The 24821-nt window shown below is 44.2% G+C and overlaps 2 protein-coding genes across 7 annotated transcripts in view; one reads left to right on the forward strand and one right to left on the reverse strand.

Moving 5' to 3' along the window:
• LOC144722918 (leucine-rich repeat-containing protein 56-like) overlaps positions 1-8186 on the reverse strand; it is a 52846-nt gene extending 44660 nt beyond the window's left edge. For 3 of the 4 annotated variants that reach the window (XM_078601338.1, XM_078601336.1, XM_078601339.1), the window contains exons 1-2: positions 7005-7984; positions 5941-6112 (exon numbers count right to left, since the gene is read on the reverse strand). In XM_078601338.1, the coding sequence (XP_078457464.1) occupies positions 5941-6111 (171 nt within the window). In that variant the 5' untranslated portion in view covers position 6112; positions 7005-7984. The other variant, XM_078601337.1, reaches the window with a different exon arrangement.
• A 919-nt stretch (positions 8187-9105) lies between these two features.
• Positions 9106-24821, forward strand: part of LOC144722919 (GTPase HRas) — an 88389-nt gene continuing 72673 nt past the window's right edge. The window contains exon 1 of one of the 3 annotated variants that reach the window (XM_078601340.1): positions 9106-9357. The gene's annotated coding sequence lies outside the window, so the exon portion shown is untranslated. Of the gene's footprint in view, positions 9358-9424; positions 13711-22439; positions 22755-24821 lie in introns of those variants that run through there. The other 2 variants (XM_078601342.1, XM_078601341.1) reach the window with 2 other exon arrangements.

Below are 24821 nucleotides of genomic sequence, written 5' to 3' on the forward strand. Positions count from 1 at the left end.
TGCATGCAATGAATGTTGTTTTCCTCAAATGTGTCTGCAATTTCGATTTAAAGCTTTCGTGACTGCAGGGATTCATCTTCTTGGTTTTTTCGGTAAAGTTACGTAGAAGGGAAGTAATAAAATAATAAAAATAAAACATAATAAAATAATTCTCACGACGTTTCGGCCACAACGCAAGCAGCCGTCCTCAGGTGAAACCAGGTCTGTCGAGGCGACAGCGTCTGAATGAAACAGCACACGTGCTTGGAGCATATATATAAGCTGGGTTGGAAGGGGGGGGGGGATCGTATTCTCAGCAGGGAATGGATTCTTTGCTCCGCTGCATTGACATATTTTGTTTCTTCCTCTTAGTATCTTTCACACGACGGTCAACGGTACAATGTATAATAACAAATAGTATAAAAATGTATATGCTTAATACAAATTACAAAGTAATATATAGTATCGTAATTGTATAGTGAATATACAGCAGTGTGATATACATTAGGGTGGGTAGAATAATAGATAGTGTAATATTACAATGTATAAGATTTATATTAATACAGTATGTAATTTAATGTTGGGTTTGTCTCTGGCAGTATATAGTACGGTGTAGACTCGTGTGATGTAAGAGAATAAAGTTTAGATGGAAGCATATTATATTTTTTACGACGTAGAATTGTAATGTATTACTTACTGTTAGTAACTCAGCTTAATGTAGAGTATATTTAGTATAATGATGATACTATGTAGTTTATACTTTAGTTGTTTACGTGGTGGTTTTAGTTACTGCAGCTACATACTATTAACACTTCTTCCCTTTGATAATTGGTTCTTTACCCTTCTATCTGGCAACAAAACTGACACCTTTTTACAAGGAGTCATGTTTGCATAGACCGCAATACCTGCAGTCATAATACAAACAAAAGAACATAACTCTGATAATGTGCACTGTCCTTAAAGTTGATTGATCCACACCCGAGACAGCTTTCCTTAGAGCCTAGTCTCATATGGGTTGGACCAGATGACGCCAAAAGGCGCACAACTCAAAGACAATGCACCATCAGAGTATGAGAGCTCGGGGCAAGCATCTACACTATGGTAACCCCTTTATTAATGCTATCCCTATCCCCTCCCTGTGATGCTGCTAATCCTGCATAATGCATGGGCAAAGTAGCACTAATTCACATACCTGCATTTTCCATATCCCCTCCCTTGGATGCTGCTAATCCTGCATAATGCACGGACAAAAGTAGTTCTAATCACATACCTGCATTTCCCATAAATATGCAAATTCCTCTTGATATGCAAATTATTTTGTCAATGCGCCCTTTCGCCACCCCCTTCCAACCCAGCTTATATATATGCTCCAAGCACGTGTACTGTTTCATTCAGATGCTGTCGCCTCGACAGACCTGGTTTCACCTGAGGACGGCTGCTTGCGTTGTGGCCGAAACGTCGTGAGAATTATTTTATTATGTTTTATTTTTATTATTTTATTACTTCCCTTCTACGTGACTTTACCGAAAGAACCAAGATGTGTCTGCAATATTATGATTTATCTGGTGTAAATTATCTTTTTTTCACAAAGGTCCCCCATGGTCATTCATGGAAATCAGCTTAAGGCTGAATGTTTCTTACACGCGTAAACAAATAACATACATCTTTTCAGGAATGTATCTGTTCCATATATCGAGGGATGCACGTAAATTTACTTGGGCAGGACGTGTCGCTATATGGGATGATAGCCAACTGCCGAGCCTAACGATGGAATGGCAGCTAAAGGATGAAACATACCTGAGAGGACAGCCACTGCTGAGCTAGAGCGATGAGATCGGTTTTGGTATAAAAGCTAGGTGGATCGTTACATTCAGAGACCATGAAGTGTGGCAATGGGATAAGCTTCATTGAGCATGTTAGACTTGCATGTTGCTTTTACGTGTGCAGTTATTAGTGTTGTGGGCAAGGTCATCCATGCTAGGAATGCAATGATACATTGACTAAAAAAGTTAAATTGATTAATACGCTCACAATATATGCTTTGAACTGTGGGTGTGATAATAAATAAACAAATTATGAAAATTACATACAAATGATGTGCTCATGTTACATTTGTAGTGAGTCCAACTGAGTCGCAGACGTAACACGAACTACCCTCGGGTCTCGAATGCTCATCTAACCACGCTACGGCAGAACTAGACACGGTTTGCTATCCCGGTCCGGACCACAAGCTGGGTCCCGGACCGTGTGGCTAGAGGCTTCTTCTCCCTGACGTGGATCGTCCAACACCAACACTTGAAGAACCCCGAGCTCCTCACAAAGCACTCATTATTTGCTCCCGGGCTGGGGCTGGCTCCGCCATCAGCCCCGCCCACCTTCCAGGCTTCTCGAGCTCCTTCTCGAATGTTCCCGAGAGCCCCTCGGAACCACGTGACTGCCCCTCGGCCCCCGTCCACAGGTGGCCCCCCTCCAGTATCGTCCAGTCACGTGACAACAGGTCAGCCAGTGTCATGCCCCAGAGTAACCCTGGCTGGCTGACGCTCCCTCTCGGTCCCTCACTGGGAGCCAGCACCGCACACTGCTCGCCGGTGCCTCCGCGCTAACCAGCGCTCACTCAACCACTGCTAGATTTGGTACTGCAGCCCATAACCCGGGCTGCCCGTAATGACGTTACCGGCCGTGACTTCGCAAGCCCGGCACCATACAATGACAAGTACAGTCACTACACATTATGCCAATGAAGCATGCAACACTCTACAAATAGAGAGAAAAATGTGAACACAATCGACATAGTAAACATGATACTATAAAAAAAATTATTGACTCAAATCATGAAGCTGAATCATGACTTCTGGAGGAAGGTGCGGGGGGGCACCTTTATGGAGACAACAGGGCTGCAGGTTCTCACATAGTAGTTGCTTTTGGTTGTACATAGAGGACTGATGCAGGGGTTGAACCAATGCACCAGGGGCTGAGAGTAAGGGCGCTGAACCTCCAGGCAATTCTTCAACATCACACCGTTTCCATAAATCCCTGAGGTCATGCCTACAATTACCGGGTCAAGGAGTGTCCGGATATAGAGAGGACACCCTTCTAAATTACTAGGACAATAACCCACACCATGCTGAATAATTGATGCGGGGGGGGGGCTGCGGTAGGATGAGGTAAGAGATATAACAATATGCTCTCATTGGCTGATGTAGAGCACATTGCGTTAGGGCTTTTAAGGCTGCTCCCTGCGTACTTCGCCCAGGGAGCAACATAAATCCGAGTGCTTTTTAACACTTGGCTCTTTGAGCATCGAGACATTATAAAGCATTTAAAATGCTGTAATAACACTTTGATAATTGCTGCAGAATTCCTGTTTAAGTTTGTTTTGGTGAGCTAAACTGAGAGGGCATGTTTCGAGTGTATCTCAGCATTTCTACATCTAGTGCTGTAAAATACTGGTGTAATCAACTAAGAACATTTGGATTTTCATAATTATTTTAATAGTCCCCCTTCTAAAATCATTGGTTGCTCACCTCCATTGCCAATCCTGAATCAGTGGGGCCAATGATGGAAATTCCATTTTCATACACGTTCCTACATTGGTGAGCAGGTTATGTGCAACGCATGGCTGTACACATATTCTCAAACATTGGGAAGATATTCGTCATTTTTGTTTCATCGATTCAGGGAAGCACTGTTGAAAATGAAGTGTGGTGTTGAAGGTGTTCAACAAAGAAATGGTACAGATAACCTTCTGTGTTGGCAGCCCTGAAGCAATTTTGGAAATTAAGTAACTATTAACATTTTTTTTTATTTTACCAGGTAAGGCCCACTGAACTATATAGCTCTTTTTAAGAAGCGACCTGGCCACAAATGATAGCCCAATGAAGTGGCTTATCATGTGGACATTTATAGCAGCCAAATACTCAAAATGCATGTTTCTAAATGTGTAAGGAAAAACCGGAGAACCAGGAGAAAAATCGATGCAACCACAGGAAGACCATGCAAACTTAAAATATACAGACGTCAGGGTCGGAATCGAACCCACGATCTCCTGGAAATGTGGCAAGATGTTAACACATTCTCATGGCAGAGGCTAGTTTATCCATATGGCTTGCGATGCCAGCCAGTGCCTCTTTATTAAAGCCATCACAACAGAAAGGTGAGGCCAGCATCAGATTTGCAAGACTATGTTTTACCTATTGTTGACGCGGACACATTGCTACTTCACTGATTTAAAATTGCATTAAGTGGGGGGGCATGGTCACCTACAGACACCAATTGACAGTTGTTTCTCATGACCAAGAATTAAACTTGGTTATCAAAGATGTCAGCACAGTGTGTAAACTACTGAGCCAGTGCTCTCCATACACACAGACTCGCACACACATACACGACACAGAACTAGGGCACATAAGTTATAGAAGATTATATTCATGGTGTATAAACCATTTTCTGCAAAGATAGCGTTAACCAATTAATATACTTATCTGTTTAACTAATGAGAACTATTCCTTAAAAACTAAATATTGTTTTTGTGGGAAATAAATTAATATAAATAATGACTGGACTTCCCAACAGGAACTCCACTTAAAACAAGAGAGGCGGCTATCAACAATACCGTATTTTCTCACATATAACCCGCAGGGTATACCACTTTTACAAATAAAACAAGATCCTGCTGGGTAAATGGAGGTACGGGCTATCCCAAAAATATTTTACACGTGTGACATGTCATAACTCGTTTAATTTGTTCATGGTAGGACTATCCACTATGCAACAGTAAACTTTGACTAAAGCACTGCTGAATAAACCACTAATACAAACATTGCAAATGTTATCAGGGTTTTAAATGATTCGAATTGTTTGTACAATGTTTACATTTGCCCGTAAACTACGGTAATACTTTCAGTGGCTGTAGGGGTGTGCGAAAGTTTCAGCTGAGGCTATGGATTGCACAATGGAAATGGCCTTAACAAGCGTCTACCAGACGCGGAATCATAATTGCTGAGTCCCTTAGGCCGCTGCTTACAGCTGAGCACTATACAGTCGTGACCATGAGCTTTGTTTCAAACTTCCAATGGCTTTGTTGCCAAGAGGCAATAGCGTTACCGTAGTGCCGCTATTGTCTGCGCAGTGCACAATCTACCAGTGCTAAAACTGTACAGGGGTAACTACCGGTCCAGTAGCTGAAATATGATGAGCTCAAATGCTGGTAAGCCTAACAGTACGCTTACTTAACTACCAGTTATGTGTTACTTATTTATTGCATATTTACTTGTTACTTATTTACGTTTTTAAGTTCACTCGTTTCCGGTTAGTTTGTTTTCTTTGTGCACATTATGCTTTTAATGTTAACAATTGATAGTGGAATGTATTACAAATGTAAACTTTGTATTAATATTAAGCTGCGGTAACGACGTTAAAGATATGAATGCATGCGTGGTATATGGAGGTGCGGGCTATCCGAAATGTTTTACACAAAACACTATTTTTGCAGAGTATATGCGTCTGCGGGTTATATGCGTATGCGGGCTATATGCGGGAAAATACGGTACTTTGCAAAACTACAACAAAACTGGGAGTAGGGCAGTGCAGTGGTGACGAGTATGCCTCACAGTAAAATTAACCTGGGTTCACATTCCCACTCAGGCGAATTTCTGTATGGAGTTTTTATGTTCTCTCCCTGTTCTTCATAATTTTTTTCCAGGGTCTCCAGTTCCTTCCCAAACCTAAAGAAACACCCCGAGGCTGAAAATATTCCTACAAATTACCCAATTTCAATTACACATAGCAACTTTGCCATCTGCTGAGAAAACTTGGTAGGAATGTCCTGAAAAAGTATTGAGGCTCAATGGGGCCTCCCTGGGTAAATACGTAGAATAATAAGTGCTGAGCACTAAATTGGAGTGGTTTATTAAGCCTGTGAAAGGGACAGCGATAAATACGCGTGACCGGGCACCTTCTCACCAGGTGTGTAGGCGTAAGGCACTCCACGGCCGCCTCCACGGGCTCCAGTGACGCAGCACAGAGTGGATCTGGATTCACCTCCCCAGCGCTCCCGCTACGGTCATCCACAATCCACACACGAGCTGATCCAGGCTGCCTGGAAAGCGGGGCACTCCTGCTGCTTGCATCCATGCTGAACATAAAAACGCCATCAACATCAGAAGGTCACATCTCTGTGTATATAAGGGCCTGGAGTCCTGCATGCTCAATATTATACCTAATTGCATGGAAGCAATGGTTGGATCACTCCAGCAATGAGCTGCAGCACGGGGTCTGCATGCTCTCCCAGTATGGCTACTATCTGCATTGTTTTACCAATCAGCCTCAATGATTAAATGAATCAGGTTAAGACAGTAGTTGCTACAACTATGACTGCTCTATACACCTCTCTAATAATTATTACTACAAAAGCGATATTGAAGGATGGTGTAAATTATTTAATATTTACGTATGTATGTTGAACTTAATTCGCACTGTACGTAGCCAACCGTTCTAATCGGTGCAGGTCAACAAACTAAACACATATTCCAGTAAAAATAAATTTAAAAAAATAAACATGTAAAATATTGGTTCACCCAAATTATTATTGCTATACTGTATATTAGCCGTGAAATTAAATATTTTCCCCTCCATTGCTCTTTATCAATAAGATAATGCAACAATGTTTGGCCAAATATGAAAGGACTAAAAAAGATTGCTCGCCAAGTGTCATTTGTTACACTGCAGGTTAAATAGACATAACCAGAACCGGCCCTAGACCTTTGGGGGCCCTAAGCAAAATTTGGTTTGAGGCCCCTTTGATGTATGATTTTTTTCACCCACGAGCTAGCAGTGACTCTAGGGGGCCCTCTGCTGGCCACGGGGCCCTTTGCAATTGCAAGGATCGCTTAGTGGCTCTGGACATAACACATATATAATTATATATATATATAATTATATATATATAATTATCGTAACAAGGACCTGGCTAACCTCCAGTGTCAGACTCAACAACAATACATTGGGTAGAGTCAGGCATATCTTACGGATGACAAGCCAATGGTCAGTAGGCAGATCAGCTTCCATCAATGCAGATGTTCTTGATTGGACCCTGCGTGCATCCATGATGTTGTGTGGATGCGCCGATTCCGGAACAGCGTATTTGTGATTACAAGCCTATGGGCTGCACATAAGTCTAGCAACCTCCTAGGGTTGTTAATGAGCTTGCCTTCCAATTACTCGAGCCCACTCCCAAAAACAATCGCCGTTCGCCACTAAGTGGCGGTGACGCACTATATCGCTTGTGCCAGGCTACATACACTTTGAGGCCACCTGGAGTGTCTAAGACTCGCTGACAGAGCACGGGACAAACCCAGATGCATAATCTGCGCTCCCTACTGTGCCAACTTGCTGTATTTTAGTCGCCCGGCGCTTCGCTCGTCGCTGTGAGCGTCGCTCCTCTGCCCTCCGCTGTTGTTTGTAGGGCGACTGCCTCTAACTGCCCAGTAGGTTCCTTCACGAGCCTCCTCACCCACGCTCATCCCTGATGCTCAATCACTCCTTCACCCTCACTCTCTTACACTCCCTCCACTCACGCTCCCTCACGCGTACTCATTCTTTCACAAGACCTCACTCACTCATTCACGCTCACCCACCCTCTCACTGACTCACTCCCTATCACTCTCTCACTCCCTCACGCTCTCCCACTCCCTCACGCTCTCTCACTCCCTCACGCTCACCCACTCCCTCACTCTCCCTCACGCCCTCTCACTCTCCCACTCCCCGAGGTAATGTAAACGCCGTCCGTTACCATAGCAACGGCGCGGCGGCTACACCACCACGACACCAAACTCGAGTACAGACAACGCACATCTCCCCCGCAGCGCCACAGCGAGCGGGGCAGCTCACGCGTGCGAGGACAGCGGCGCAGGGAGCGGGAACAGCAACGGGTGGGAGGGAGCAGCGGCAGCAGCAAGGAGACGAGGGGAGGAAAAAGCGGAGCCCGATCCCTCAAGCGCGGCCATCGCGTCCTTACCTCGCACCGCGTGATGACGGCACGCCACCGCGTGATGACGTCACGTCATCGCGCCCGCGAGAGAGGGGGGGGCTGGGCACGTGGTCACGATAAAACCGAGCAGTTGTGAACTCGAGTTTCAAAGTTGATTACCGGTTTCCAGAACCAAAGTAATGTTTACACTGGAGGAATCCGATGAGCTTTAAAGCTATTTTCATAGATGTCCAGGAGGGGCAGAGCAGAACGTTACAACACAAAAACATAATGAGTGCAAAGTAGAGAAAAGGTAAACAAAGCACTTAAATATATACAAATAAAACTAAGCTATTTTTATTATCAGATAAAGCTTTTTCAGTTCCAAAAGTCAAGAACCGGTGGTTGCCCTGCAGTTCCCTCGCCGATGAGCACGGTTGGCTACGTACGGTGCGAAATAAATTCAACATGTACGTACATACTGTTCAGTTCAAAGTTGAAGGCAATTTTTTCATTCGCACCACTGCTGGCGGAGGGAGCTCTCGAGGGAATTGGTCTCCTTCCCTGGAATTGGTCGTATTGTAATACCCACTCTGTCTCACCGCGGCTGTGGTGCACCCAATACAAGTGGTCACGCCATGTTGACATGCACAGCGTGCTGACATTCGTGTTGTCTTTTGCGATTTGATTACACATTTTGCGTGTGTATTGTACAAGTATAAGCACGGCGTAATATACTACATATGCAAATACTATGCGCAAATAACTACTTTCGAATTTCCTATGTGTTGTTGACGGCTTATTGAAAGTGTTTGGCTGCTATGAATTTCCACAAGAGAATCCACTTCGTTCAGTTATCATTTGTTGCCAGGTCGCTTCTGAAAAAAAGTATATCTCTGGGCTTTGCCTGATAAAATACATCCAGTTGTTTATTTTAGATTTATTTCTTTACCTTTCTTATATTTTTCACTTCTATCGTGTTTTGTATTGTAACTTTCTGACCCGCCCCTACTGGACATCTTTGAAAAAGAGCTGCACATCTCATCGGATTCCCCCCAGTTCTGTATCAACAAAGATTCTAATTAAAAAGCGTTTCTCCCCCAGATAAGATGGCCGCTGTGTTTACACGTCGGTTGCGCGGGGCGGGGTCCCGGTGGCCATGTTTCTAGGGGAAGGCTGCCTCTCGCACACGTCACCAACCCGCAACGCGCGACTGGTGAACGCTGGCGGCTTCCCCTCGGCAAGATGGCGCCCCTCGTGTCCGCCCGCAGCACGTGACCCCGCCCGCGGCCTCTCTCCACTCACTACCTGCTGCGATACGGCGCGGCGACAGGCGAGAAGGCGGCGGCGGCGATTGGCGTGAGAAGGAGGAGGCGGAGGAGACTGTGGCGTGAGAGGCAACGGCGTGAGAGGTGAGCGCTCTGCGCGGCGGCTCCAGAGGCGGAGCGCGGTTCTACAAGCCTCTCGTTCGCGCCTGAAAAGGAGCTCGCGCGTCGCGCTGCTGTAAGACAGTCGCCAGGGCTGGCGAGGCGACTTCCAACGCCGCCTGACGTGGGCCGCAGGTGGCAAAGGGAGCGGCGGCTGCGTTATCACCTCTCCCTGCGTGACGCGTACACCCGCGTCTCAACACCCCCACAACCATCACCACTACCGCATCACATAATTACCGCAACACCATGAACACAATCATTACCACCAACACCGCCACATCATCGCCGCCACATCTCCACTTTACCACATCACGATAATCATCACAACTACATTACTGCCACATGACCACCAATACCGTCAATTACACCACCAAGATCTCCATCACCAAATCCTATCTGGCTGAGGGGCCACTTGGCCGCCTCGTGTCTATGGAGTGGGGGGAGTTCCGGGAAGACGCGAGGCGACTCGGCTCCTCACCCTCGCTGACATGCGGGGTTCCTTACAGCCAGCACAGATAAGAGACATGCGTAGAGACAAGCAGACAAAGACAACCATATAGACATACCAACAGCCATCTAAAATACAGACATGGAGGTATACAAAACATTAACTTACGGATAGAAAGACGAAGATGTACAAATATACACGTAAACAGACATGGATAGATGTATGGACATATAAAGACGTATAGACAGATATCTAAACATGCAGGAATATACAACAACGTAAAGATACGAGGCATGGACCTATAGATATACATATACTGTACTTTAATTTATATCTATAGGCTGTAACATTTTCGTCAGTGGAGCCGTATGATATTGCACAAGGATACAATTTGGAAAAAACCTTAGGGCTCATAAAGGTTACACATGTCATCTTGGTCGCATTAAGCAAGTCTTAGGGATATAAAAGCCTCTTCAATGATATTGAAATCCAATTGTATTGTGTTTGCATTTAATTAACAAATGGTGCGGAGATATGATAAATCACGTCATGGGGCAACAGTATATCAAGAGTGAGTTTTGAACCAATTTTGCAATGGAATTGCTGTGCATCTCTGATGTGAGTGGCACTTTTGGTGGATGATACAATTTGAGTAAGAGAGAAGTTCTCATCATATGAGCGACTATAACTTATTTTGTCTGTGATAGTATCCACAGGTAATATGATGAGTTTGCCTGGTAATCTTTAAAAACCCACAGATACTGGGCTGAAGTATTGCTCACAGTGATTTTTATTCGTGGAAGAAATGCGGACGAGGTTTGGTGTCGTGGTACAGCTGCGCAGCTGAAGCAGTATCGGCAGGAACTGAATGAAGCATCGATGTGATAAATGTCCGGGTCGTGAAGCTTTCTGTGACGACCTGATGTCCAGATCCACACAAGCTGACTTGGGGATGAGGACATCGGCACACTTAACCAGTGGGATCATTCTGACCGTGGGTGCAACCTGGTCATGATAAGTCAAAATGTCGCAAGCCACCCTTCCTCTGTTCTTGCGAGGTCAGTCGTACAGATGCCACAGCCTTAGTGAAAACTACTGATTCATTGTCCAAGATGTAATCGAGGGACCTCACTGGAACAACTGATAGGTCACCCTTCACCCATTTACAGGCCAATATCTCAAATAGGACAAAGTCCAGTACATGAGTATCTCTCTTGTCAGTGACTCGTTGTGGCATGTTCCTATCACTGTTCATGCTTTTATCAAAGTTGTAATCGGCTACATTTACGAGAGCCTCCCAGGTATGAGGCTGGTCAGTCACTTTAGTGATGTTGCTGCTAGCCAATGCAAGAACTTCGGCCTGCTAAAGGTGAGTGCTGAGTGAAAATTCTTCACTGAGCTTAATTATTTGATCTGCCTCAGAAGCAGACCATGCTTTCCCACCTGATGACGGATGCTTGTGTTGCGCCCGAAACGTGATTTATTAAATTTTATACCTACGTGACTTTACCGAAAGAACCGAAGAGTATCTTAATTATTTGGTATAGTATATCTTATCCGTATCTTCCACTACAACAACATAAAATCCAAAGCTTGATGTGGGAATCTCCCAGAATTTTGTTGGAGTTGACGTAGAATGATCCAATAGTATTTAAGGTGTTCACGGAGGCTGGGGCGGCTCAGTGGTGTGAATAGCGGCAGTGCGTTCTCGGAGATCCACGAGGTTAAGCGGGCATGGTCTGAATTCACGAGGAGACAATCTTGAAAGGGCGCAATATGAATCCTAAATAGAAGATAATCTCCTAAAAAGGGCAGTATCAGTTGTATGGCCTTAGCAGAGACCAGGTTGGACTTGGTCATGAACACCTTGAAGAAAAATTGGTTGTTTTGGCAACTGTTGGCACACTGCTATTCAAGCTGGCCTCTCTTCTTCCAGGGTGTTATATAGTCCAACATGGACCCCTGCTCGCAGTTTGTCACGAAAATACATTCTCACAACCAACTGCGTTATCCATATTACTACATGCAAAGTCTTCCAGCATCCTTACATTCACACTTCCTACTGACACCTGTGCTAAAGAGGCATTAGCCCTGTTCTTAACAGCTACCATCGGCTTGATTTACACACATTAATTCTCCAATATGCATTCTCACCAAAAACAAAATCTGCAGTGCACCAGCTAAAGTTATATTGTACAAACCTGCCTTCCCCACGTACTCGTCTTTCAAGATTAATTGACCTATTGTGATTGCCGAATGTTTTGCTGTCTTTTACCTTTTACAGTTTTAGAAAATACGATCAAGAATGACATTAAATGAAGTAGCCAACAAACTACACCTTTGCAAATCGCTACTCAACTAAAAATCCTGATACCTCTCACTTAAAGTATCACACAAGTCTGAAGCTCATCGCAAACATAGCTATAAAATAAAGAACAACAATATCAGAGCAGAGCCAGAACAGCAATACGGAGTGGGCTGAGTGGCACAATTTGCCTCATAGCAAGGGTAATTTTCTCCAGTAAAATAATTTTGGCCACTGCAAAAATGGTATGTGTGTATTGAAAACAGTTTTTTCACTCACCAGGTATTTTTTGTAATTATTCTGCTTGTTTACCGAGGAAGGCCTCATTCAGTCGATAGACTCTTTTTCTGGAGGATCCTGCCCAGTTTTTTCGCATTAGTGGACAATGTTGCTACAGTGTGTAGTCCCAATTAAATAATTTGCAGGTAATTTTCCAGCATTGAGATGTTTGGCCAATACCAGTTCCAATGGGCTTTTTTTTAGCTATGGAAGGAAACTGGAGAATCCATAGGAAATCCATGTAAAATAGTGGGTGAACATACAAACGCTCAGGAATCTGACCCAGGGGCTTCCTGCTGCAAGGTCCGAGTGTTACCAATGCACACCCTTAATTAAACACAAGTTTACTTCCCTGCCATGGTTAACATCAACGGTGAATGATATCTGAACAGGCCATGGGTCCATCTTCCTTAAACTAACCCGCACTGACTACCGTGTTGAAGTGTGGTCACGTAACCACCACAACCCACACAATATAAGGAGGCCCTCGTCCGGCAGGGGATTTATGAAGCATGTAGAATAATTGAAGTTGCCATGCTAGGAATACACGTGCAGGTTGCAGGAGGGCAGGCCACCAAGAAGGGCACTGGAGGGGGCAGACATTATCGCCAGATGGTAAGATACTCTTGAGAGTGGACCTTGGGGAGCAGCTGTCAACTTTACAACTGTCCTATAAAGCAAGAGGGAAGAAGGCAATGGTGACGTGTGGTGGCATCAACCGCATTAGCCTTGATCACCTCCCGATCGTAACATTTTTAAGGAGCATTTATTCACCCAGGGAAGTACTCTTCAATACTTTTTTATCTTTTACTGATTGGCTCGGCCATGGCTTGGCTCAGGCCTGGCTCAGACCCGGCTCATGGATATTCTGAGCTTGGCTCGGATTATGCTCAGATCCATAGTGATTCAACTTAACCATAGTTTTGAGCCTGCTCACTTGAGCCAAAGCCAAGCCATTGCTTAAATAAGAGGGTAACGTGTATGCTGTACATACCCGAACTCTGAAATCCTCTGCATCGGCACAGCTCGTGAACTCAGACCTGCTCATGTGAACCCACAGTGTGGGCACGACACAGTAACTTGTGCTTGTCGGGGGCGCCAGCACACCGCAGGACTCAATGGCAGGCAGGCGATTGCCCGCACCATCATTAAGGGGAAGTCACGTGACCGGCTACTAAAAATACTTTAACAGATTGGCATTGCGGTCGAGCCAAGGAGAGGAACTGCGTTCATTTTCTTGCTCCTTACATCAGAGTTGTGGCTGATGCTGTTGGCACCATCGTGGAAATTTAAGACGACTCTGGTACGTTTTTGTTGTGCGCCAAATTCACTTCTTTGATACAGTTTTAAATCGCCATGTCTTCTTTTTTTCTATGGCCTATATAGAGCAACCATCAGATGATCATTTGTGAATGATTTTGCCATTCAATTAATGGTTTGAGAGTTGGTAGAATTGCAGAATCACCCACTGCCATCACATGTATACTTGGGGCAGTGTGGAGTTATAGTCAATGGTTTGGAGTTTAGCACCAGAGTTGCACACAGGTGAGTCTTTGATTTTTTTTTTTACCACTTGTGCATTGGTTGTTTGTGCTGGTTCGGTTAAGCGTTGCCTATCGAAGTTGGAAGCCAGGCAGTGTGGTGGTGGGGTTGGGGATCAGACATTTTGTGGGACTTGTTGCTTGAAGCCCACGTGCTCGTGTCATGCAGAGTTTGCGCGTGGTTCTACAACGGCTTTCAGGATCCCAGACGTGGCCGCGGGATGCAGTTTAGATCGTCCTTGATCGACAGGTTTGGGTCGACCGCCATTTATGCACATTGCCAAAATATAGCCATGGTTGCACAACGCAGGGAAGTGATGTGATCCTTCCGCAGGTGTGATGGATGCACTTGCAAAACGGACACACAAGAAGTAATTGACGTATTTGTATTACAACTACTTTCAGAGAGACAATATTTTTTTAATGAAATGCATGCAGACCATTGCCGTGTGAACAGTGGGCAGCATTTTTTACTGGAGTGAAATTATCCTTGGCAGTGCTGTCAAACTCAAGGTGAAATGCACCCAATAGCAGAACTGTCGCACGTGCAACATTCCTCACCTTCAAGATGTGTTGATAACAATGTGACCAGTTTGTGACTGGAATCCAGCAGACTGCCCTTGTCATTAATCCGATATGTAGTGTCATGGTCCATGTTGCCAAATGTTATAAATTACACGATGATTACTCATTTGGGATGACACGTGCAATATCGCCTCCTACTGTGAAACTGCTTCAGTTTGTCTCAAAAAGTGCCTTAGGGCTGTCCTTGCGCTATAAGCATGGCGCGAATCCGAAATCGTACTAAATCACAATTCTAACAATGTTTCCCATGAGCTGCAAAATCAAAGCGGACATCACTCCCAGTCCTTGGTAACCGAGCCGCTATGAATATGTGGCTTAAATATGAGATGCTACGGCCAATGTGGAACCAGCAGTCGTGGTGGGGTTGTGTCAAACAGCAAGGACCCCACATGCCAAGCTGAACACAGGTGTCTGTCAGCGGTTTTCAGGGGAAATTCGTTAACGTCTGAAAGCAGTTACAGGAGCTATCACTTTTTCACAAATCCAAAGAGCAATGAAAATGAGAAGAACAACAATATCCTTCCAAAAACATTTGAAATCGCATCCATGCCAAACACAACACTGCCAAGTTTCATGTACAGATGCAGTAGAAAGTGAATCTTGTTTCTGTCTATTCACATTCATCACTTGACAGTGAGCAAGCACATATACGTGTTTTTATTTATAATATTAATAACAATGATTGTTTATCTATGGAAACCCCACAGTTTCCAAGCCTTTTTCTCAAAGGTACAGCTTTTGGATGTTATCGTCCTTTAGTATTTTTTAGTGAGAGGGCAAACTAGGATGTCCAGAGAAACCCAATCGTGCAAAGTGATGACGTTCAAACGACGCTGCGCAGAGACGTCGACTGGCTTGCTGTGGCTGTTCTCTGTGCGCACCCCCTCGGTGTCTTTTGCACATAGCAGTCCCATCTAAACAAAAGCTGCTGTCAACGTTGCTTGCAAGTAACTTGGTCGCAGCAATGTGTGATTGTGCGTACGTTTCACTCGCCATGCTGCCTACTATAATTTGTGAAAAATAACCTCAGTGGGCTTTACCTGATAAGAAAGAAAATAGTTCAGTTTTACTTGTATATATTTTAAATCAGTTATTTACCTTTCCTATACTTTGCACTCCTATCGTCTTTATTTATTGTTTGTTGTAACATTCTGACTCGCCCCTAGTGGACATCTTTGAAGAAAGAGCTTTATCACTCATCGAAATCCTCCAGTATAAATAAATATTCTTATACTGGAACGTTCAGCCTTCAGACACGAGCGGGCTTTGGTACTTCCAGTCCTTTGTTACAGAATCCCAAAAGCGCAGTGCCTTCTCATTTCCATGTAAAAGAGACGGCATGTTTACAGTGTTCTGCTGTGATCTGTGGAGAGAATGCGAGCACTGGAGAAACACTTGCTGGAGTATTCTCCGCTGCTTGACACTTGCTCTGCGATCTGCGGTGAGGCCCTGGCCGAGTGAGACGCCGTGTGCTCTCCAAGTGTGGCCCCTGTTCCTGCAGATACTTGGCACACTTGCCAGTTCCTTCTGCGTCGGCACCACTAAACCACCCTGGCAGAGTAAATTTGTAAACAGGTATGGCTTCTTCACATCTGGCCTGCTACATCTGGAATTCCATCCCTGCTTCAAGTCAATATGCTTTTACGCATCCCATCAGCCACAAGGCCATCTGAGAGTGCACAATTTCAGAAGCATTTGTTCAACACTTGCAAAACTCTGGACTGGTTTGGACATTCAGTGTCTTATCAGCAGTCAGGCTTTGCTTGGAACTGATGCTGGTACTGCCAGAGGTTGTAGGCAAGGAACTGAGTCTAATCCACTGCTGTATAATCGTATTTGTTGGATTACATGCCTGTGTGTGTGTGCGGGGCCTCCACCCGCTATTAACTACCTTGCCTGGTATACAGCAGGTCGTGGGTTCGATCCCGACCCTGACGCCTGTATATTTGGAGTTTGCATGTTCTCCCCGTGGTTGCGTGGATTTTTATCCGGGTCCTCCGGTGTTTCCTTCCACATTTAGAATCAACGTGCGTTTAGAGTATTTCGAGTATTTAGCTCCTTTCCACACATGATGAGTCGCTTCGTTGAGCTATCATTTGTGGCCAGATCGCTTCTAAAAAATATCTTTCTAGCTCAGTGGGCCTTACCTGATGAAGTGAAAAATATTTAGTTTAGTTTAGATACCCATGTATCGATGGTATTGATAGTTCAATTGGAATGTGCAATTTTATTGAGGGACTGCATGTTGTCTCCGTGTGGTCTGGCACTGTCTTTGTTTTACTGCCTTGCCCAAGCTTGCATTTAGTGTTGAAAATTCGGCAGGAATTGTACTTTTGCAATTTGTACCAATATACGTTATTCCTATTAATTTATTTTTAGTGACTTATCTTTCCTATACTTTGCACTCCTATCGTATTTTTGTATTGTTGTAATGTTCTGACCCACCCCTACTGGACACATGTGAAATAGAGCTTCATAGCTCATCAGATGCTCCACGATAAATAAATATTCTGATTCTATGGATAACGGTACATAGGACAGATGGGTTAATCATGCAGTCGTACAGATTGCTTGAGTGTTTTTTCATGCGTTTGGTAATTAACTGTCCCAACAATAACTGTCGATTCAATGCCTAGAGAGAGGTTTCATCAATAAAATTTCCAGTGTTTAGCGTCTACATTTATAAAGCATCTTAAAATGCCACACATGTCATTGTATGTAGCATAAATAAAAACGAGGAACATTTAAAATAATTCTAACAAAAAATAACATCACACGTCAGGTAGATGGTACAGTGAAAAGCCGCCCTGACAACCACAAGCTCGCATTGACTGTGAGTGTACTGTGGTGATACATTACTATAAGAACCACAACCTCGCATTAACAGTGAGTGTACTGTGGTGATACACTACTGCAACTACCACAACCTCACATTGACGGTGAGTGTAATGTGGTGATACATTACTACAACAACCATAACCTCGTTTTGACAGTGTACTGCGGTAATACACTACTGCAACAATCACAACCTTGCATTGACAGTGAGTGTACTGTAGTGATAGATTACTACAACAATCACAACCACTCTACATTTACTGCAACGTTGGTTGGACATAAATCCAGGGAAGAGAATAAAGGATTGACTGAGGTGTGAGGCTAGAGAGGTAGGGACGTTGGGGAGAGTGCTACAGTTGTAGGTAAGTATGTGGTATAATTTTTCTTGTTTGCTCAGGAAAGTGTCACCTAGTTTCAAGATTTTCAGGGGGGTACTGCCAAGTTTTTGCAATAGGGGGCGGCGCTTGCTGTGTGTAATCATAATTGAGTAATTTTTTTTATCATTGTTTCGCTTTGGGATGTTTGGCCAATACCAGTTACCTTGTGTGGGTTATTTTAGCTATGGGAGGAAACCAGAGGAAACACATGTAGAAGAGGGGGGATACCATACAGACTTCCCACGGAAAAACGCGTAAGTCAGGCATCGAACCCAGGCCCCTTTTTGCTGCGAGGCACAAGTGTTACCACTGGTGCACCCTGCTGCTGCTACCGTGCGTCTGCGTCCGACGCCCCTCCCCACATGGCGGTTCCATCTTTGGTATTGATCCACCTCCCAGTATTCTCTTACAGACTTCTGATATTACGCTCACTAAGAACATCTGTAACCTTGGTGTTATTATTGATCTAGGGCTGTCTCTCTGCTTCTCTTTAAACTTTGCAGGATCTCTTACCTGCATCTGCATATTCTCTCAAATGCGCAATGTCCTTACCCCATATGTTGCCGAGACTCCAAATCATGCTTTTGTCACTTCTCAGGCTGACCCCACCTACTTCGTCATCTGTGGCTGCCCCAAATCCGGCAATACCTTAGATCCGTGTTCAACCGGTGACATGTCAAACTTTTGCAGAGAGCTCAAGATGCAAGAAGATGACAGAATGGATGTACACAAGCAATACAGATTTAGTGAGATGAGGCAAGAAAGATAAGGACAAGAGCTAGATATGTAATCATAGAGATGGAGATGTAGTACGATTCGATGAGATATACACATACAAGTGATATGTTGTGAGATGAGATTAGAAGGTAATAAACAGAAATGAAGAGTGATGAGATGGCTACATGCGAGATGAGAGAAGATAGATAGTTGAACTAAAGTTGTAGAGATATAAGACCGAGAATAAGATATATAAAGAGATGGCGACAGATACAATTAGGAGACAAAAGAGATAAGGGGTGCATTTAAAAGAGATAGAGATTTTCCGATGAAATAGAGCTGCATTGAGACAAAACAGAATAGATAGGAATATATATGTTCACGATAGGAGAGTGCTGGTCGAATCATTCGGATGCTAGAGGAGCGATGTAGACATATGCCATCATAAGCGAGAGAAGAGAGATTTACTCATAAGGTATTTACGAATAATCTGAGTGAAGAGACATGCACAGGGAGGAGCGCTTGTGGGTGATGGACTCACTGGAGGCTGCAGCCCCCCAGGGTTCCACCTCCACTGCCCCCACAAGTCATGCCGACACAGACCAAGATAAATTAATTATTTTACAGTAATTTGATGTATTTAATTATTATTTTAAATGTATTTACCCAGGAAAGCTTCACTGAGTTTCGCGACTCATTCTCAGGAGGGATCTGCAAAGTTTTCACAGCAGGGGCGATATTTCTTACGTGTGTAATCCCAATTGAGTGATTTGCAGGTGATTTATAGCATCGGGAGGTTTGGCCAACACCAGTTACATTGTGGGATTTTTTTCGCTGTGGTCGGAAACAAACGTATCAACATCGCCTGCACTATCAGGGCATTTCGTTTGGCCTGTTATGATCAATTCCCGGCCATTCCTTTTGCACCCATTATAAATTATCTTTCCTGGTCACAAAAACTTTCCCCAGGATTCTCCTACCCAGCCAGGGCCAGCAAGCATTGTGCTTTTAGAGTTGCAATACTGGTTTTTATATTTCTAACGCCTCTTTCCAGTCCCATATTTTCCCTCCTAGTGCTTAAATTTCGCCAAGTGACACCTCTATTAAAGCAACCTGCCTCTGCCCCCAGAGACCCTGCAAACGACTGCCTCATCAACCATCTCCATAGTGTCATGAGTATGTATCCATGTATATACATACATAAAACCATCTCCAAAGTGTCTTTGAGTGCTTCATCCTTATCAGAAACAAAGATGACTTCGCTTAATACCCCATTGTCTGCCCTCGTGAGTCTGTCGACCACCTGGCCCACTCTACCGAGACTTGACTTTCAAGATCGCTGACGACATCCCGGTCTTTATCGACTCTGGTTCCACCGTCGCTGTCGTCTGCCTCGACATGTTTGCCGCCTTCGTCACTTTAATTCAGAAGACTTTGATTGAGCTCTTGGAATCCGATTTTGACATCAGTTCTTTAGTGGCTCACATCGTATCTCTGTGACAGATGCCTAGACAAGGTCAGCAAGTCCTCAACTATCACATCCACTGCCGGCATCCATCAGGATCCATCCTGGGTCCTTTACTTGGTTCGGGCTATATCTCCCTAAGTGGTCACCTGACCAACAGTCACGGCATTAACTCTCACACCGACACCGGTGACATGCAATTAGACTCCACTTGAACCTCCACTCAGAGCCCACTCAACTTTACCAGTGGTACATCAACATTACATTACTGGTTTTCGTGAAATCAACTATTACACCCTGAGAAATTAATATATTTTTTATGTAGGCACCAACATCTCATTGCTGGCACCACCATTAGTCAAATCAAACCCTTGGTATCACCTTGCATTCTACGTTCTCACTCGACAATCACATCCTCAACACAATTAAGATGTGGAAATTATCATCTCAGGGATTTTTATCACATTCACACAATGTTGACCACAGACACTGCAAACTCTGCGGTTTTCAGCATAGTCGACACTCAACTTCATTATTGTAATGCGTTCCTTACTGGAACATCATAAAAACACCTCAACAAACTACAGCGGCTTCAAAACAACCTGTCAAGTGCAGTTCTGGTAATTAGGCACGGCAATATGGCTTCCACGGCTTCACTAAAAGCGTTTCACTGGCTCCCCATCCAATCACGGATACATTACAACATCGCTATGCTGTGCCACAGAGCTCCCTTTCAAGGTGTCTCTCCACACCTCCCCACCCTTCTCCACCAACTACAACAAACTGCCGCATCTTACAGAGCACGTTTACACATCTACACATCTGCTCCTTGACGCCAGCACCAGGACCGTTCTGGCAGAGAGTTCCAGATAGCTGCTGCAGCTAGCTGCTGCAGCTCTCTGGAACTCTGCCAGAATGGTAGATACACAGCACATCGCACATACACAGCATCCAATCACCACCCAAAGCAACAGGTCAAGCCTCACCTGTTCAGCTTCTCACCAGTTCAGTGCCTCACCAGTTCAGGCTCTCACAGGTTCAGACTTGTTTTACAAGGGATTGTGAGCTCCGTCCCTTCGCCTCCACATTCTCAATGAAACAATGTGTCCGATTTGTGAAATTTGTGCACGTTTAAATTGTGTTATAAGATAGTTATTAAAGGTGATATAGCAAGTAGGGGTTTGCCCTAGCTTTGCTGAATTCGGGTACTCAACCAACAGGCACACCTGAATATGTATGTTGAACTTTTTTTGCACCGTACGTAGCCAACCGTGCTAATCTATGTAATTAGAGGTGAGCTTCAAAACTTCCCTGCCACATTCCAGAATCAAACTGCAAATACTTATCAGAGAAGTGTGTTCATTGGTTTAGCTTCAGGGCGAGATACAGCATCTGATCTGAGGTTAATTTTAATCTCGTTTCTATTTTTTGTAATACATTTAATTTGTGACTAACTTTGCTGGATTTTTTAAAAAGCAAAATACATTTGAGTTTTTTTGGTTTAGGTCGTGTAAATAAAATGTGTGTCGTAAAGACTCTACGACCCCATACAGCCAATTCATATTTGTTTTCAGCACCACTAGTGTGGTTGCTGGAGAGTGATCTCCGGCATCATCTGGTTGTTTACAGAAACTCACATCTCGAGATCTGACCTGTTAAGCAGTAATAATAAAACTGGTATGCTGAAGCAGTAATGAAATAGAAATACATTTGGGCACGTCTTTACGTCACACTTATTAATTGACTGTGTTCGGGTGAAGGAGAGTTTATGACAACATTTTATTTACAAGACCTACCTCAAATTACGTATAATATTGGTGATAAAAGCCTAAGTAAAGCACAATTCTTGCATTTAATCAAAATATTTTTTGAAATATCAACACATTCCAAATGTTTCGTTACATTTTACGCAGCGAGATGCATTATCTCTACGAGCTTTCACCTGTTGAAATCAAGGACGTGATGGCCAATGGAAGGGGGCATGCATGGGGGCATTGAGAGTAAAATTGGGGGGAGGGGGTGCTTTGGAGCGGTGCTGGCTGCCTTGTATGGGAAAGGAATTCTGAATGCAGTGGGCTCATTAGTACCGGGTAATCACTGCAGGGCCTAGTGGCTGTGCTTGCCTATGAACCATCGGCAACTGCTCGTGTCCACAAGTGGAAGAGCCTTGCCCGAGTCGAGGCTCTTGTCAGGCGTGTCTCGCCAAGTTTTGTTTGCTGTAGGGGGCAATATTGCTACGTGCAATGCCAATTGAGTGATTTGCCAGTCTTAGCAGAATTTTCTAGCGTCTTAACCCAGGTTTATATGAATGTAATGGTGGAGATGAGGTGAATACAATAGATGACAGAAAGCAATGGGCAAATCTGTGATGCGTGAATTCGGTGAAAGCGAAATTGACAGTAAATGATGATGAATGGTTTGAATGAATGGGGAATGAGTAATAGCCATATAATGAGAATATGAAGAGGGAACTGTAACGGTGGTGATTGAGGGGGAGATTAAAGGGTTGTGGGGTAAGCTCGACGTAACAATAAGTGAATTTTGAGTGAGGAGTGGAAACTAGTGGGTGGAGAGGTGACTTAATTTGGAGGGGAAGTTTGTTCCAGTGAAGGGCGGTGAGACGAGAGGGGTGAAAGCGTGATTGAGCACAAAGAGGTGGAACAGAGAGACAGCCAATACCGGTTACATTCTTCTTACCGGTTACATTGTGCGTTGTTTTATTTAGCTGTGGGAGGAAACCAAAGAACCCTGTGGAAACAAATGCAGAACAGAGGGAGACCATACAAACTCCACACAGAAAGCCACACGAGTTTGGAATCAAACCCAGGTACTCCATGCTGTGAGGCACAAGTGTTACCACTGCCAAGTTTGTAGGTTTGGTGTCACCTGTACATATTAGGCAGAAGTTATAACATCAATGACAATTTCCATATTTAGCTCTTGATACTGGTTTGGCCTTTCAACATTTTATTTACAGATGTGTATACGACATTGGAACCAAATCCCATTAATTTCTAAGTTGTGACTTATTTTTTTCAAACATCTATCCATTCAAGCTACAAGTGTTTTATTTTTTAAATAGCAAAAAAGAGAATTTGGGATCGAACTATGGTGAAGTGAGGGATGGAGGGGCGTGTTCTAGGAGATCGTATGTCTGCTTGCATCTTGGAGTCTTTTCGGGTGTTTCCTCTTACATGTCTACATTCAATGTCAGAGCGTGGCTCCGTCTGAGCTCCATCAGAGTAAATAGCTTAAGGAAAAGAACCCCATATTTTTTGTAATTCGCCAGTTTTCATCTTGGGATATCAGATGTTAACTACCTCACTTAGTATACAGGAGATCGTGGGTTCGATGCCAACCATGACGCCTGTATATTTGGAGTTTGTATGTTCTCCCCGTGGTAGCATGGATTTTTCTCTGGTTACTCTGGTTTTTTTTCTCCACATTTAGAATAAATATGCATTTCGAGTATTTGGCTGCTACAGTGAGGGAAAAAAGTATTTGATCCCCTGCTGGTTGTGTACGTTTGCCCACTGACAAAGAAATGATCAGTCTATAATTTTAATGGTAGGTTTATTTGAACAGTGAGAGACAGAATAACAACAAAAAATCCATAAAAACGCATGTCAAAAATGTTATAAATTGATTTGCATTTTAATGAGGGACATGAGTATTTGACCCCTCTGCAAAACATGACTTAGTACTTGGTGGCAAAACCCTTGTTGGCAATCACAGACGTCAGACGTTTCTTGTAGTTGGCCACCAGGTTTGCACACATCTCAGGAGGGATTTTGTCCCACTCCTCTTTGCAGATCTTCTCCAAGTCATTAAGGTTTCGAGGCTGACGTTTGGCAACTCAAACCTTCAGCTCCCTCCACAGATTGTCTATGGGATTAAGGTCTGGAGACTGGCTAGGCCACTCCAGGACCTTAATGTGCTTCTTCTTGAGCCACTCCTTTGTTGCCTTGGACGTGTGTTTTGGGTCATTGTCATGCTGGAATACCCATCTACGACCCATTTTCAATGCCCTGGCTGAGGGAAGGAGGTTCTCACCCAAGATTTGACGGTGCATGGCCCTGTCCATCGTCCCTTTGATGCGGTGAAGTTGTCCTGTCCCCTTAGCAGAAAAACACCCCCAAAGCATGTTTCCACCTCTATGTTTGACAGTGGGGATGGTGTTCTTGGGGTCATAGGCAGCATTCCTCCTCCTCCAAACACGGTGAGTTGAGTTGATGCCAAAGAGCTCCATTTTGGTCTCATCTGACCACAACACTTTCACCCAGTTGTCCTCTGAATCATTCAGTTGTTCATTGGCAAACTTCATACGGGCATGTATATGTGCTTTCTTGAGCAGGGGGCCTTGCGGGCGCTGCAGGATTTCAGTCCTTCACGGCGTTTTGTGTTACCAACTGTTTTCTTGGTGACTATGGTCCCAGCTGCCTTGAGATAATTGACAAGATCCTCCCGTGTAGTTCTGGGCTGAATCCTCACCGTTCTCATGATCATTGCAACTCCACGAGGTGAAAACTTGCATGGAGCCCCAAATCGAGGGAGATTGACAGTTCTTTTGTGTTTCTTCCATTTGCGAATAATCGAACCAACTGTTGTCACCTTCTCACCAAGCTGCTTGGCGATGGTCTTGTAGCCCTTTCCAGCCTTGTGTAGGTCTACAATCTTGTCCCTGACATCTTTGGAAAGCTCTTTGGTCTTGGCCATGGTGGAGAGTTTGGAATCTGATTGATTGATTGCTTCTGTGAACAGGTGTCTTTTATACAGGTAACAAGCTGAGATTAAGAGCACTCCCTTTAAGTGTGTGCACCTAATCTTAGCTCGATACCTGTGTAAAAGACACCTAGGAGCCAGAAATCTTTCTGATTGAGAGGGGGTCAAATAC

Source organism: Lampetra planeri, chromosome 16 (genome assembly GCF_965212315.1).
Source record: "Lampetra planeri chromosome 16, kcLamPlan1.2.h2, whole genome shotgun sequence".
Lineage (NCBI taxonomy): Eukaryota > Metazoa > Chordata > Hyperoartia > Petromyzontiformes > Petromyzontidae > Lampetra > Lampetra planeri.